The sequence below is a fragment of the Aquarana catesbeiana genome, linkage group LG06, assembly GCF_042186555.1.
Source record: "Aquarana catesbeiana isolate 2022-GZ linkage group LG06, ASM4218655v1, whole genome shotgun sequence".
In the NCBI taxonomy this organism is placed as follows: Eukaryota; Metazoa; Chordata; class Amphibia; order Anura; family Ranidae; genus Aquarana; species Aquarana catesbeiana.
In genome coordinates this window covers 310,178,585-310,195,395 of record NC_133329.1, presented here as the reverse complement: position 1 = coordinate 310,195,395, position 16,811 = coordinate 310,178,585, and the positions used below count along the sequence as shown (strand labels likewise).

At 40.0% G+C, this 16,811-nt stretch overlaps 1 protein-coding gene across 1 annotated transcript in view; it reads left to right on the top strand.

Annotated features, from left to right (window-relative positions):
- Positions 1-11,923, top strand: part of COPS8 (COP9 signalosome subunit 8) — a 32,447-nt gene extending 20,524 nt beyond the window's left edge. The window contains exons 4-7 of the mRNA XM_073633643.1: positions 2,361-2,493; positions 6,547-6,654; positions 10,116-10,178; positions 10,632-11,923. Of these exons, the coding sequence (XP_073489744.1) occupies positions 2,361-2,493; positions 6,547-6,654; positions 10,116-10,178; positions 10,632-10,711 (384 nt within the window). The 3' untranslated portion in view covers positions 10,712-11,923. The remainder of the gene's footprint in view (positions 1-2,360; positions 2,494-6,546; positions 6,655-10,115; positions 10,179-10,631) is intronic.
- The last annotated feature ends 4,888 nt before the right edge of the window (positions 11,924-16,811 follow it).

The window sequence follows — 16,811 nt, the reverse complement described above, 5'->3', positions numbered from 1 at the left end:
CAGGCATTCTAGGAATTAAATTACCACACTGTATATGGTGAAAAACAGACTGTGAACGCAAATGTTTCTAGTTTTTGCTTACACAGCCAACCTCTAAGGACTAAAACACAGCAGCGTGAAAGGGCTTATAGTATACAATACTACTGCGGATTGTATACATTACATCCATGAGCATGAGCCCTTTTTGTTTTGGAAAACACTTATTTTTTTTCCCTGGTTTCCAGCCCCATGTTCAGGGTCAGCATAGTTACAGAAGAACAACGATTTAAATTGCTGTTAAAGTGTTACTGAGCCCAGGACCCTGCATTCACTATATCTGGGCTCCCACTGTACACAGAACATGGAAATGCAATTATTTTGGTAAATATAAACTGCTAAATATCTTTTCTCATCAGCAGTATATAGCAGTCTTGTCACTTCTATCTGGCTGAGCACTGGTTAAAGCTTGGCCCTGTGCTTATCACATGCACCCTCCCCTGTATTATCGGCAGATGGATTGGGGACAGTAAAAGAAGGAGAGGATCAGAGAAGACAGGATCAAACTGCCTTTTTACACAATGCGGAAGATTAACCCCTTAGGTTCCACAGTGATTATAAGAAGCATGTTTACTGTATATACAGACTGATTTTACAATTGTGGGTATAGTAACACTTTAATCTGTTTTATCCCTCAGTAACAGTGCAGAGTCCTATAACCTTGTGCTCTGTATCTGGAGGCTGTGAGCCTGGCGACCATTGTACTTTTTAGGCAGCACCACCATAGTGAAGAGAGCTTTATGGTCATTATAAGTTACTTTACTGATATTTGTGAGGAAATACTATTTAATAAAAGTGTGTGTGTGTGTATTTTACAGACACAGTTTTGTATATGTACTACTATAGTGAATCTCTACCTTATGATTTCTTCACTGCTTTTTTTGTGGGCTTATGTTTGGGCAGCTAAAAAACGCAGGGATTTAGTTGATCATTCTCATTTGGGGGTTTATATCAGTCATTGTGAAATGATTTCTTTTAGATTTACCACTCTGAGATCTGTGTAATTCCTAAGTGACCCCCTCTGCTGCTCAGCATTGGCATTGTACCAGTATAGGTCATAGCCTCATATTACAGATTTATCTGATTTCAGCATAACATTGTGAAAAGAAGATAAATCTAGCCCAAATTTTGACGAATCTGTCTTACTTTGCTGTCCAAGTTTACAGCACAGAAGTTGCGCACACACCATGGCAAGCCCTTTGATAAATGAGGGACAGATGGCTCATTTACAGCCATAAAGAATAAAAGATTACTGCGCTTCCCTCCACCCCCAAGCAGCAGTTCTAATTCATAGGTAAAAGAATCAAATATATAAAACGATTAACAGAACCGCGCTAAAAAACTAAAGTGAATAAATTTCCATCAACCAAAATATTTCAAATATTATATTATAAACCCAAATATCAACACAACATGATTGTGATTATAGGATAGTTATAAATAATAGTGACTGTGTAAAAAAACTTTAAAGCAATTAAATCGTAAAAGGTGATAAAAAAAGGAGATAAAAAAAGGTAAAGTCCATAAACTGATAGTGACTTCAAATAAAAAACAGTCCTTAATGCAGATAGTTCCACCAGTAGTGATTGATGCCTCAAATAAACAAAAAACACCTCGTGAGGAGGATCCACCACCAAAAAAGATGTACGCTTACCAGAGGTAAGCTTAATAAAAGCTTATATTCACAATCCACTCTGCGGGGACACCACCATCCGTCTCACCATAGAGGAAGGATCACCCGGAACTCTCCGTCATAAAGGCCAGAATTCAACAGGGGGAACCCAAGGAAATGAAAGACACATCCTCCATAGTGTGAATCCGTATAAAACAATTTAATAGTAAAAGTAGCACACTTACATAGATGTAACGAATAAACAGCATGTAATTGTATAGCAGCCGGCCGGCCTGCATGCACCCGTTCGTAGTGAGAAAGAAACGATGACGTCAGCGCGTCTGCCTTCCAACGTACGTTTCGTCCTATTGGACGTTGTCATAGTTCCTATGACAACGTCCAATAGGACGAAACGTACGTCCAAACAGAGGGTCAGGGGTCCTGCATCCCTATCAATCGGGGAAAGAAGAAAAAATTCCTCCTACAAGCTTTTACCAGACACTGATAGAAGTTACAAGATTGCTCTAACTGCTGATGACTAAAGATATTTAGCAGTTTATATTTACTAATCCAATTGCATTTCCATGTTCTGTGTACTGTGGGAAACGAGATATAGTGAGTGCAGGGTGCTGGGTTTAGTAACACTTTACGTTTGTGTCACTGGGTATACTTGTTCATTGTTTTCCTAATTTACCATTCCTTTTCTCTTTAGGCCAATGCAGAGATTGGTTGGATTTGGGATGTAGGTCAGAAGATCTGGCAAAGAGATTTTCCAGGAATATATAGTTCCATAGCTGCCCATCAGTGGTCTGAAAACATACAGCCTGTCATGGAGGCAGTAAGAGGTAAGGTCACTTTTCAGCTTTAGTCAAAGTTTCCAATTTCTTTGGTCTTATTTCCGTACTTTGAAGTCAGTCTAAGTTCACTTTTTGCCTTCTGTTGGTTTGGTGAATGCCTTTACCACTGTATCTGAATTGTATTGTAGCCAGATCTTGAGCTCCAGCCAGATGGCTAAATGCACAACTGAAATAAATATTTTGAAATTATTTCACCAGCTGAAGAATTAAACATTCTTTTTCAGGCAGCCCTGCCATACAACACAGCCAGGGCTAAGACCTCCATTTACTTAGTCAAGCAATACACATTTGCTCAAAGCCCCACCCCTTACCCCCCATGGCCTGCTGGTCCAATAATGAGGGAGCATGAACACACACTCATTAGGTCATCTGTCTGCTTTAATCTCCTGGAACAGCATTATTATAACAACACTGTGTAAAACATAAGAGCCCTATTTGGCTTGGATTAATGACCTTCCTTCTAAAGTGAATGCAGCTGTGGTGAGCAGCACAGGAAGCATAGCATAGTAGAACTTTCTTAGAACAGAATGTACTCACATCTCATGCCATCACATATGCCAAAAATAAGGGAATAGATCCTCATTTCAGAACGGTGGGGTGGAGCCATGCAAATTAATCCTTTACACTCCATGGCCTAACATCTAGCCAGAACTACTGGTGTATAGCACAGATACAGCCTAATATTTTAGATTTATTCCAAGTTGCTGCACACAGCCGTTTCATGCTTTGTGGCCATCATCATTGCAGTGTATGGGAAAAGTGGCTTCTATAGGGAAGGGTTTAGGGACCATTAAGTAAGTATATCCTGAAGGTTATAGTTAGAAAGCACTAAAGGAACCAAAAACCCTCTATTAAATTAATGTGCAACACTGTAGAGCCCTCTTAGGACGGAAGGTATTCATGTGTCTAATTCGACCACATATTAATAACAGAGACAGGTGTGTTTTCCACTTTAAATAATTTTAATATTTAAAGTGGTAAGTGCACCTGTTTCTGTTAATAGTAGTTCTCTGGTCCGGTGTTCAGACTAGGTTTGATGCTGCTCTGAATGATCCAAGCTCGAGTTTATTTTATTTATATAATTTGATCTCACAACCCAAAAATAAGGGAATTATTTCTCATCTCAGACAAGTGGGTGGAACAATGTACATCATTCACACCTCGTCAATTGACCTAGTTCACATCAACACACTACATTGATGTGCACTGCGTTAAAATAGAACCAGCTATATTTAAATGCAGCGCAACACGCACTTCCATGCTACAAGTTGTCCCAGCATGCTGCAGTGTGTTAAGTAAAACAAGCAAGTGCTTTGACGTCAGATGTAAAAAAAAAAAAAATAATAATAATTCACATCAGCCCAGCAAGTTAAAAACGCTTGTCAGCTCAAGTGTGTTCAACGTGTGCTAAATGCAATACATGTGTTGTGAATCCAGTCTAATGCCCCATGGCCAACTGCGTGCATCCCATTCCCCTGATATAGCACAGAGGAAGTCTAATATTATACATCCATTTCAGTGGTGGTGCGTCTATAAGGGCGCACGGGCGCCCTCTAGCACCAATAGATAGATGCATGCTCCACGCTATCCCACCGAGACAGGTAAGTGCAGGCGGGGGGCACACTGGCAGCATTTGATATGGCACATTGGCTGCGTTTGATGGGGCACAGTGGCGGTAATTGATGGGCACAGTGGCGGCAATTGATGGGCACAGTGGCTGCGTTTTATGGGGCACAGTGGCGGCGTTTGATGGGGCACAGTGGCGGCGATTGATGGTACAATGAGGCTGCAATTGATGGGGTTTTTTTCAGTTTGTTTGCACCCCCCCCCCCCCCCCCCCCAAAAAAGCACCAGCCGCCACTGATCCATTTTTTGTTTTAGATTGTAAACTCTAACGAGCAGGGCCCTCTGATTCCTCCTGTATTGTGGTTGTAATGTCTGCCTTTGTGTTGTAAAGTGCTGTGCAAACAGTTGGTGCTATATAAATCCTGTATAATAATAATTCCAAACTGCACATAACTGCTTTAGACTTGTAAGTCATCATCAGTTTAGTGTATAGAAACAATGGCTTCTTTGAAACAGTGAAGGGTTTTCTTTTTTGGATTCTTCTTCTTTATAGAAGCCGTGGTTTCTGTACACTGTACTGCTGATGGCCAACAAGTCTGAAACAGCCGGTTGCAGTTTGCAATAAATGGCTCTATAATATTAGGCTAAATCTGTTCTATACACCAGCAGTTCTGGATGTACATTTAGCCAATGATGTAAAAAGAAATAATTAACATTGCTCTGCTCACTATCTTGAATTGAGGAATAATCCCTTTATTTTTTGATAAGTGATGGAATGTGTGAATACCTTCTGTTCTAAGAAGGCTCTAATGGTCTATGCACTGGTTCAAGGGGACTTTCTGGATCTTTTTCGTTTCTTCTCACTTTGACTTTTGAGTTATATTTTTTTGAGGAAGCTAATGTAAAAGAATTATTCAGAAACGTATAATTTCAATAATTGTTTTGGTGACTATAACGGAATGCAGTTGTTTTTATATGTGCTTTGAGCAATAGTGATGCAGTTGTAAACAAGTTATACAACTCCATACTTGAGCAGTATGAAGTTACCTTCGCTAATTATAGTTTCAAAATGTATATTCAATTTTGGCCACTAGAGAGAGCCACTGGCTTACATATAACATGTACAGAAAACATATTAAACTGATCTTGTTTAAAGTACTATAAAATACGAACTGTAAATGTTTGAACTTTATTTGTTTATAGACTGGTAACAGGCATGCTTACAATATACATTTTTTTTTCATGTAAACCTTTATCCCAAGAGGATAGAACTTTTTGCTGTAACTGATTATAAAGTGTGAGCTGGAGTCTGACTTCCATTTGTTAGTGTATCTAACCCCCCCCCTCCCAGGCTTCTTTGTCCAAAGTGGGAGCACTCTAATACAGGGGGTGTGTTACTGGCAAGATAATCAGGTGAAAAGCCTAAAAAAATAAAACTAATGCAGTCACCACATCTAATGATTGGTAAGCTGCAAAATATTGTTTTGGGCTTAATACTTCTTGAATGCATTCTCTGCATTAAAGTAAAAAAACCTTTTCAGTGCAGCTCCCCCCTTTACCCCCCAAATACTTACCTAAGCCTGATCTCGGTTCAGTGCTGGCTGCTCTTTCTCCCTCCTCACTGGACTCTGTAAAAGCAGTGGCAGCCGTTGGCTCCTGCTGCTGTCAGTCAAATCCAGTGATGGGCGTTTGGCCAAGCCGGACTGCGTGCAAGCCTGTATGAGTATCCCCCCCCCCAAGTTTACTATGGGGTATTTGAAGGCAGGAGTAGCCACAAGCGCCGACAGGAGACCCCAGAAGAGGAGGATCGCAGAAAGCAGGTAAGTACAACATGTTTGGGTTGAAAAAAAAAAAAGAGAGAGACTTTAATGTCACTTTTAGTAACCAATATTCAAATCTTTATCTGTTTGATTTTGAATTCCTGAGCAATTTTGCAATCCTCAGTGAAGATGAGCCGGATCAGACCGCTAATGGCATAAGCCATCAACACATACCACTTTCTTTTGCATTGGTCCCTGGAGCACCCCTGGAATTATTAAATAATGACTTTCTGATGGCTGCTATTTGCATAAGGAAATATACCCTTTCCCAGTGCCCAAGCTCAGCCTGGTCGCTCAGGTATATTGGACTTTGTATTTTGCGGTAGAAGAAGTAACAAGTAATGCTCTTCGTTACAAGGAAGTGGATGAACTGTAGGAGTTTTCTGGGTGCCCTGCAAGAAGTAATTGTAAGTAGTTGTAATTTGCTGTCAGCTGTCTGATCCTGCTGCTCATTTATAACGCCACTGCTCCAAGATTTGCTCTAACTTTCACATGTGCAGCAATGGAGGCATTGAGATCACACACATTGCACAATCTATATTTTAGTGTTTTTGTTTTCTAATATGTTTTGTAAGCAGAGCTGCATATTATTGCATAGGAATGAATGGCTTCTGTGCTAACCACAGTACACATGTTTTTTCTTTTCCTTCTTCAGATGCAACACGAAGGCGAGCCTTTGTACTTGTATCACAAGCATACACGTCAATTAGTGCAGATGATTTAGCAGCATTTGTTGGACTTCCTGTTGAGGAAGCTGTAAAAGGTGGGTTGTGAATAACAAAAGGCTAAGTATGAGTGTATTTATGTCAAATCATTTCACCAATGTGAAAATGCCGGTTCTCATTTCCATGAGCATGAGTATTCTCTAGGAAATGCCCTTTCTACAGCTTTGTAGTTTTAAAGCTCTGGAATCATTTTTCTGTTTCTAATGATGTCATCACCACAGTAAGTAGTACCTAATTATCTTTTCCACATGTTCTGAATATTTTGAGAATATTAATTTGTGCTTTATGTACAGAAAAATAAATACATTTTGAGATTTCTTTTTATGTTGAACATCCTTTATTGTTTTATGTTGTTTTTCTGATAATAGTTCCTTTACAGATTTTTAGCCCCGAGATGACACGTGCATAATCACTAGCCATCTATTAAAGCGAAATGCCAGCTTCCCCCTAACTAGCCTTAAAACTGTCCCCTCCCTTCCTAATTGCTATGCCGACTAACCTTTGTAGATGTATATACTTTACCTATTTTCAGGCAGCTCTGTTCCAGTCATGTGACCTGTGTCGGCTAGCGGCAGCTGCAAGGAGAGCTAAGAGAAGGCTTTGATAATGACTAGTAAAGCCTGGAGCGGTGGCATTACCCATAGGCTTCAATGAACCTTCTGTTATTGACGCTCCCTCCTGTCCCCTGTCCCTCTGGCTGACACAGGAGCTGGATCACATGACCAGAGTGGCCTGAAAATAGATAAGTGTATACAGTACATCTTTCTTACACAAGTTAGTTAGCATAGGTGTTAGGAGGGGGGAAGCTGGAATTCCACTTTCAGTTAAATCTACATCACATAAATCAATAGACATTTTTACCCCTTTCTTGCCATAAATAAAAAGATAGTGAATATAACTGACGGCCTAAGCAGCCTAGATGACATGGTATCTGGCTACTTATCATTACTGCAGAACGTGTACTCTGCCCCATGTATACCCAATTATGTGGGCATCATTCAGTGCTCACTAAGGATCACTTGCCTCTTTCAGAAAATGAAAGTACTTGTGATGTTATTGGACTGGCCGGAAGAGCCTTGGTATAATTGTATTTGTGTGTGTGTGTGTATGTATGTATGTATGTATGTATGTACAGTATCTCACAAAAGAGTGAGAGCGATAACACCAAATTTAACACACCTGCTCCCCATTCACACCTGAGACCTTGTAGCAATAACGAGTCACATGACACCAGGGAGGGAAAATGGCTAATTGGGCCCAATTTGGACATTTTCACTTAGGAGTGTACTCACTTTTGTTGCCAGCGGTTTAGACATTAATGGCTGTGTGTTGAGTTATTTTGAGGGGACAGCAAATTTACACTGTTATACAAGCTGTACACTCACTACTTTACATTGTAGCAAAGTGTCATTTCTTCAGTGTTGTCACATGAAAATGTGTTGAACATATTTACAAAAATGTGAGGGGTGTACTCACTTTTGTGAGATACAGTATGTATGTATATATAATATAATTTTTTTATTTTTTTTTTGAAGTGTTGGCGATGTTACCAGAGAGAGAGAGGGAGTCTGTGGGATATACACTTTTATGGGAGGCCCGGCACAGCTAGAAAACTGACCACTGTGTGTTCTTCTGCTTAGTGTGGTCAGTTTTTGATAGGAAAGCAGAGGGACTGATGGGCGCACCACAATGGAAGCAATACAGAGAAAGCAGGATACTTTTTCATACAAGAACATGGTACAGAAGGCTCATATCAGGAATATGAAATGCTGGGTTTGCATATTCTTTAATAGTTATGTTTTGGTAAAAATGACATTGTGCTGATTACATTAATCTAAATCGGGGAGGGGGGGGTGCTTTGCTCTTTTTAGTTTGATCTTTTACTTATTACATGGAGAGACAGGACTAGCATTTCCCATAGACATTTATAGGGTTATGTAAAGTTAAAAGCTTGTTTCTGGATACGTTTTTCCATGAGATTTTCTTTACTTTTGTTGTTGTGTTTCCATGGTGCTGGTAAAAGAAGGTATTCTCCTACTTATGTTTTTTTTTTACACAACAGTAGGAGTTCTGTACTTCACAATGACTAAAATGAAAGGCTAGTGGTGCTCCTTGCCTGGTGCTATGTGTGCAAAAGAATGTAAAAGGAAAAGCACCCAGGGATCACACAAACTGAATTGTAATACTGATTTTGGAGAACTGGCATTTGATTTGTGGAAACATTCCCTTCGATCGGCCCTCTGCATGAAGTTCGCAAGTAAATGCTGCACATATGGGTTTTTTTGTTTTGTTTTTTAATATACGTTTTATTAGACTTCTTTACAGTCTTGTGTGATTGTCCATGGAGGGCCAAGGAAATATGAAGTCTGAGCCCATCTCTGAAAGCTGAGGCAGACTGTACACGAGTTTCAGACTGTATAAGAGCAGCATGAACACCAAGATTTTGAGAAGCTTCAAACGGTTTTCTTGAAGTCTTTACACCCCATTCACACCTGTGCAACTTGTCATGCTATGGACATCAAAGTCACATGACAAGTCGTACCCCATCTTTTTCAATTATAACCATATATGTGTGACTTAAAGTGGCATCGACTTCCAAGTAGTTCATGCACTATTTTGGTCTGACTTTCTTTCAACTTGAGGGCCATAGACTTCAATGGTATCATGAAAGTTGTACTTGAATGTTTTACATGCAACAGTGGGTCCGATTTTGCAGAGGAACACATTTAAGTTGTACCCATTCAAAGTTGTGTCAAAATTGCACCAAAGTTGCACTCCAAAGTTGCATGGAGTCGTACAAGTGTGAATGGAGCCTAAAAGTAAATTTCAGCTCCAGTTTGTAAATGGTAAACACTGATCTTAATGGACTGCAGGCTTTCTATAAACTTCAAGTCGTGCCTGCACTTCTTCACTTACAGTTCACTAAACTAGTGCTACAGTGCAGGTGCATTGGAGTGCCATTCAAAATAAATGCCACTGCGATGCATAAGATGCTTTACCCTGCATTACCACATATAACCATGTGATTCCATTGTTTTGAGGCTTTGCCATGGATACTTGTATAATTGAATAGGTATTCATGGCAGCACATTCCCTTAGCTTTTCACTTTGTCTCAGAATGGCTGATTTCAGAGTCAGACTAAAGCTGGCCATACACATTTTATATATATTTTTTTTTTCTGTTCAGTCTGCGGGCTATTACAGCTGTTCTGTGCAGATAGATGAATCTGCGGCTGATGCGTTTTGACAGCCCGCCCCGTCGGCTATCAAAATACCCAAACAGCAACTGCATCTGATTTAATACAGCTGCAGTTCGCCTGACAATTTTCTGCCTAGCTCCTTCAGTTTTTCAATCAAGGAGTGCCAGTTCAGAGGGGATTGACAAGGTCACCCACAGGAATCGGCTGAAGTTCATAGTTTGTGTGGAGTTTTAGATTTTACGGGAAAAGTCTGTGACATGCAATAACTCTTTCTTCTTCTTTTTTTTTCTTTTTTTTAGGAGTTCTAGAACAAGGTTGGCAGGCTGATTCTGCCACACGTATGGTAATGCCGAAGAAACCAGGTAGGTGGAGATTTAGGCGCAATATTCTACCTTTTATCTTTCACCTTCCCATGAATTGCTATCTTTCTACATCTCTACAGATTACTTTAGTTATGGATTTCTTAATTAACCTCATTAGTTTTGCATGCTTTTCTTTTGACTGCCTGCTTTGTGCAGCTAATAAAAAACTTGGCAAATGTTGCTCTTAAATCTAAAGAAAGGCAGCTTCTCATAATCATGAGGAATGAGGTCACATCCGCCCTTTTCCTTCATTTAAACCACTTCTAAAAATAACTCAAAAGTTTTCTCTCACACATAGTCTGAGCTGGAGGGAGAAAGGCATTAAATGTTCTGTTCATAATTTCCTAAAGCGCTGCAGGTCTTAGTGGAGGGGGTGGTGGGGTGTAGCATGGTAACACTGTGTACATTTTGGGCGGGAGGTCAAAGTGACGGTTTGTTCTGCTTTCCACACAGATTCTGCTCCCCTGTCTCTGATCCCCAACGAACAGCAGCTGGCGAGACTCACTGACTACGTGGCCTTCCTAGAGAACTAGCATCCCCTTCCAGCCTGACATCAAGAATGCAGGAAGCTGAGGGAGCAGCAGGCCGGGGATTCTCTGCACTTTGTTGCCCGTACCTCCAAATCCCCACATTTTATATACTCGTTACAGGCTGGGCAAACACCTCAGCTGCTTCAGGACTGAAGGGGTTAATGTGGGAGGGAGAAGGCACCAACGGGCCAACTTGAAAACTTGGCTCGACTCGTTAACCACTTTGCTGCCAGGAAGACTTTGCAATCATCTACACAGTAATTTGTCAAAAGTCTCTCTGGCAGAAAAGCGGTTTTAGTTATTTTACAGAAGTTTAGCAATAGATACTTGCTTTTTCAGTCTAATATGACTTAGGGTAGTCTGTTATTGAATTGTCCTATTCTAGCTGTTTTACCGAAGTGAGATTTTCCAGGCTTCTTACTGGTAGTGGAATATATTAGCATCTCATTTCCTCCTAGTAATTACAGACATGTGGAACTTTCTGTTGGCTGTTTTCATAGTGACACCGCATGTGTCACAAGGTTCTTGGACAATCAGGCGTTGCCGTTTCTCAACCTTTCTGTTTGGTTGTATACTGGCCAGTCAGTATATGGAATCTTTTGCAAAAACGTTGTCATCGTATACAGAGGAAAACAGTGAGTGCTGCTTGTCACAGCAGGGAAAGTGAAGCTCGGGATGTGGTGCTGGAACCTTCAGCTTATTAGCCAACAGTCTGTACTGCCAAGACCACCCACTCCCTGTTTTCGAACAGCATTTGGTTATACATCTGTTTTTAAAGGGTCACTCCACCTATAACATATGGCAAAGGATTGGTGCTGGTGAGTTTATCTGCTTGCTGGCTCTATTTTGAGGACAGTAGCTTACTGCCATCCCTTGCTCTGGATTCCTGCAGGTCCTCTTATTTCTGGACAAAGTCTCTCAGTGGTACATGATCTAAGTAATTCAGATCACCAAATGTTATGGGTAGACTGCTCCTTTAGTGATGCATGGAATTACCATCAGGAAAAATGTTTGTATTGCGCCTAATCCCAACATGGCAAGTACATTTTGTCTAATAGCTGACAAAACATCAGCAAAGAAGATGGAGCATATGGCACTTCAGGGTTATGGTCCCTCCAGACATTGCATGGAAGGCAAAGCGGTGTTAATTTTGTGAAATTATATTTTGATCTTGAAGATCTTCTGAGAATGACCCATTAAAATATGTTTATTACACATACTGTAGATGTTTGATTATTTCTTTTTTTTTCAAAGCAGAATTTCGAAACATGACTGAAACCATGTTCCACACTCTTCTGTCTCTGCCAATCTTATACAATTGCTATAGGGAGGTATATACTGAATGGTGGTAGACTTAAAAGCTCCCCTGTCATTTAGTGGTATGAGAGGGATTTGTGCTGGCTCTGAATCCAGTACAGCAATCCAGATACATAATGTTATAATGTTATGCAGGTGTTTTTTTTTTTTTTTTTTTTTAACGCCTTTTGTGTTTTCAAGCTTGGCCACGTTTTGAATCCAAATATACATGTAATTTTTGTTTTACTGTAATCGATTTTTTTTTTTTTTTTTTTATATATATACAATACATTCTAGCAACCAGAAGTTAACCATACTTATTAAAGCTGAGCTCCAGGCTAACAGCTAAATACACACATGAAATATAGAAAATGGAAAGCAGGCTCACTGACCTTGTGCATTACTATAACATTTTTTAAAGAATAACATAAAAATGATCCATTCTACTTGCAAAGCGAGAATATTCACAAGCATAGACTACAATCCACACTGGATGCATTTCAGTCAGGTCCGGTGTGGATTGTATTCTATGCTTGTGAATATTCTCGCCTTGTGAGTACAGGCGGTCCTCGGGTTATAAACAAGATAGGGTCTGTAGGTTTGTTCTTAAGTTGAATCTGTAAGTCGGAACAGGTACATTTTTTTAAGTGTAGCTCCAGCCAAAAAAAACGTTTTTTAAGCTTTTTGGATAGCATAGGACAGTGTTTCTCAACTCCAGTCCTCAAGGCGCACCAACAGGTCATGTTTTCAGGATTTCCCTCAGATGAAACGGCTGTGGTAATTACTAAGGCAGTGAAACTGATCAAATCACCTGTGCAAAATAGTGGAAATGCTGAAAACATGACCTGTTGGTGCGCCTTGAGGACTGGAGTTGAGAAACACTGGCATAGGGAAGGGTTAACACCCCTCTAACACTGGCTTTGCTGTCTGTGTCCCTGTTCAGAAGATTTCACCTCCCTTTCTGTCCCAATGACAATTGGATTTTGAAAATTTTGGGTCGTTGTGGAAACAAGCCTTGGTGATAAAGCTTCAGTGGAGATACCTTTTTCCCATAATAACTCTTATGTCCTGTACACACGAGCGAAATTTCCGTTGGAAAAAACTTGGATGGTTTTTCCGCCGAAATTCCCCTCAAGCTTGGCTTGCATACACATGGTCACACAAAAGTTCTCTGAACTTTCAACCGTCAAGATCGCGGTGATGTAAAACACTACGACGGGCCGAGAAAATGGAAGTTCAATGCTTCCGAGCATGCGTCAAATTGTTTCTGAGCATGCATAGGAATTTTGCACGTCGGAATTGGTACAGACGATCGGAATTTCTGATCGGAACTTTTTCGACCGAAAAATAGAGAACGTGCTCTCAATCTTTTGCTGGCGGGAATTCCGCCTGCAAAAGTCCGATGGAGCATACACACGGTCGGAATTTCCGACCAAAAGCTCACATCGGACTTTTGCTGGGGGAAATTCCAATCGTGTGTACGGGGCATAACCGGAGTGAATTTCACTTCCTAGGGGTAGATTTCCTCTCGCTTCCTGCTGTCTCCCTCCGTTTGTAGGTAGGAGTCATTTGTAAGTCGGATGTTTGTAACTAGGGGACCACCTGTGTAATGGATTATTTTTACGTTATTCATTAAAAAAATGTATGGTAAGGTCAGTGCGCCTTCATTCTATTTTCCATTTTCAGTTTGGTGTCCCTGCACTCAAGAGGGCAGCAAAGCCATCCTGCATCCATTGATGATCACAGACTTGGATTACTCCAGGGGGTCCTATCTGGTAGTTCATGGTAGAAGTTTTCATCCATTCTGGTCTCTTTGGAAGACAAAGACCGCCAAGAAGAGTCATTCATTCTAGAGCAGACTTGGTTCAATTTGCAGATGAAATGTGGTTTCCCCTGCCAAAGGAGATTTGTATTTGCTTTTCTGCCCATCCAGCCCTACAGTGCTCTGTTGCACAGCTCAGTTCTAAAGCAGAACTCCAGCCTTACTTTTTGTATTGCATAATTGTACAGGCTCCTCTCCTGTACTAAAATTGCTTACTCTAGTTTGGCTGCACACTGTAAGCTTCTCACACATGTATGTGTGTGTTTGAAATATGTGGAATAATGTGTCATTTCTGCTCACCCATTTTACTGACTGGACAGGGGAAAAAAAAAACAGCAGAAGACTGATGAAGTCATCTCTCTGCTCACACTTCTCTCTTGTTTTATAATCATGTTACTTGGTAGCACATTTGCACTCAGAACACATAATTGGCTCCCAGTTCTGTTGAATCCTTACTCAATCTGAGTCCACCTGTGCAGGATAGTTCAAAAGAATGAAACCAAGTCAATTTTCAGGGGCTTACACCTTTATTTAAGAAAATGCAAAACCACATTCATTTTGTCTTTTATTTCTGCCTGGATTTCAGCTTTAATGTACACCTGTATTTTCCCCATGCTAGCTAAATCTGCATCTAGAGCGCACATTGGTTGGCAATGATTTCAGCTGTGGAAACACACTGGGATTGCTTTACTAAAACTGGAGAGTGCAAAATCTGGTGCAGCTCTGCATAGAAACCAATCAGCTTCCAGGTTTTTTGTTAAAGCTTAATTGAACAAGCTGAAATTAGAAGCTGATTGGCGACCATGCACCACTGCACCAGATTTTGCACTACCAGTTTTAGTAAAGCAATCCCATTATATTCCCCTTGCCTCTCTACAATGCACTGCTCGATGCCTGAATGGCCAGACACAAATGCTTTTATGTGAAAGTGGGGGGCAGGGTAGCATGGTAAGTATATACTACTTAGAGCCATGCCACTGTATGGGTTCACTTTAAACCACTCTGTTCTTTATTTAAATTTTAAATCTAAAAATAAAATAAATTTAATTTAAGATGGAACCATAGTGCCTTATTCAGTCACATGGAGTTTCTAAATTAAGATTTCAGCTGACATTTTAGAGGGTTTAGTGTAATGCAGTAAGAGTGAAGTAAGGTCAGCCCGTAGTCATGATATTGCTTGCTAGACTAACCACTATCTTTTGTAGGAATACTTTCTTGTGTAAAGGTAGCAATTTACTTAAAGTGATTGTAAACCCTTTTTTGTTAATCAAAATAAAAAAGGGGTTTTATACTTACCTGCTCTGTGCAATGATATTGCACAGAGCGGCCGCTTACCACCTCTTCTGTGTGTGCCCCCCCCCATTCACCTAGGGTGGGGGGCCGTGATCTGGGGGGCCTCTTGTTTTTTTTTGTTTTTTTTTATTTCAGGCGTCCCAGCCTAGAGGTGAGATGTGGGGTCTTATTGACCCCATATCTCGCTGTAAAGAGGTCCTTTCATGCCATATTCCTATTACAAGGGATGTTTACATCCCTTGTAACAGGAATAAAAGTGATCAAAAAAATTTTTTTTTTTTTGGAAAAAAGTGTCAAACTAAAATAAATAAAGTAAAATGAAAAAAAAAAACAAAAAACATTTTAAAGTGCCCCTGTCTGTGTGCTCGCATGCAGAAGCGAACGCATATGTAAGTCCCACCCACATATGAAAACTGTGTTCAAACCACACATGTGAGGTATCGCTGCGAACGTTAGAGCGAGAGCAATAATTTTGGCCCTAGACCTCCTCTGTAACTAAAAAACGTCGCCTGTAACTTAAAGCGTCGCCTATGGGGATTTTTAAGTAGTGAAGTTTGGCGCCATTCCACGAGCGTTTGCAATTTTGAAGGGTGACATGTTAGGTATCTATTTACTCGGCGTAACTTCATCTTTCATATTATGCAAAAACATTGGGCTAACTTTACTGTTTTGTTTTTTTTTTAAGCACAAAACTGTTCTTTTTTTTAAAAAAAAAACACGTTCGAAAAATTGCTGCGCAAATACCGTGCGAGATAAAAAGTTGCAACAACCGCCATTGTATTCTCTAGGGTCTTTGCTAAAAAAACATATATAATGTTTTGGGGTTCTATGTAATTTTCTAGCAAATAAATGATGATTTTTACATGTAGGAGAGAAATGTCAGAATTGGCCTGGGTGCTCCAGAACGCCTGAAGGTGCTCCCTGCATGGTTGTCCTCTGTATGTGGCCACGCTGTGTAAAAGCCTCACACATGTGGTATCGCCATACTCGGAAGTAATAGCAGAATGTGTTTTGGGGTGTAATTTGTGCTATGCATATGCTGTGTGTGAGAAATAACCTGCTAATATGACAATATTGTGAAAAGAAAATCTTGATTTTGCAAAGAATTGTGGGAAAAAATTACAACTTCAAAAAAACTCATCATGCATCTTTCTAAATACCTTGGAATGTCTTCTTTTCAAAAAGGGGTCATTTTGTACTTTTCTGGCTTGTTAGGGTCTGAAGAAATTAGGCCATCAGTACTTCAGGTGTGATCAATTTTCAGATATTGGCACCATAGCTTTTGGACTCTATAACTTTCACAAAGACCACATAATATACACCAATTTGTACTTATTTTTACCAAAGATATGTAGCAGTATAAATTTTGGCCAAAATTTACAAAGAAAAATTACTAATTTGCTACATTTTATAACAGAAACAAAGAAAAATTAATTTTTTTACCAAATTTTCAGTCTTCTTTCTTTTATAGCGCAAAAAAAAAACAAAAAAAACAAAAAAAACAACGTTGATTAAATACCACCAAAAGAAAGCTCTATTTGTGTGAAAAAAAGGACAAAAATTTCATATGGGTACAGTGTTGTATGACTGAGTAATTGTCATTGAAAATGTGAGAGCACCAAAAGCTGTAAATTGGTCTGGTTAGGAAGAAGGTTTAAGTGCCCAGTGGTCAAGTGGTTAATACCGCTTTAA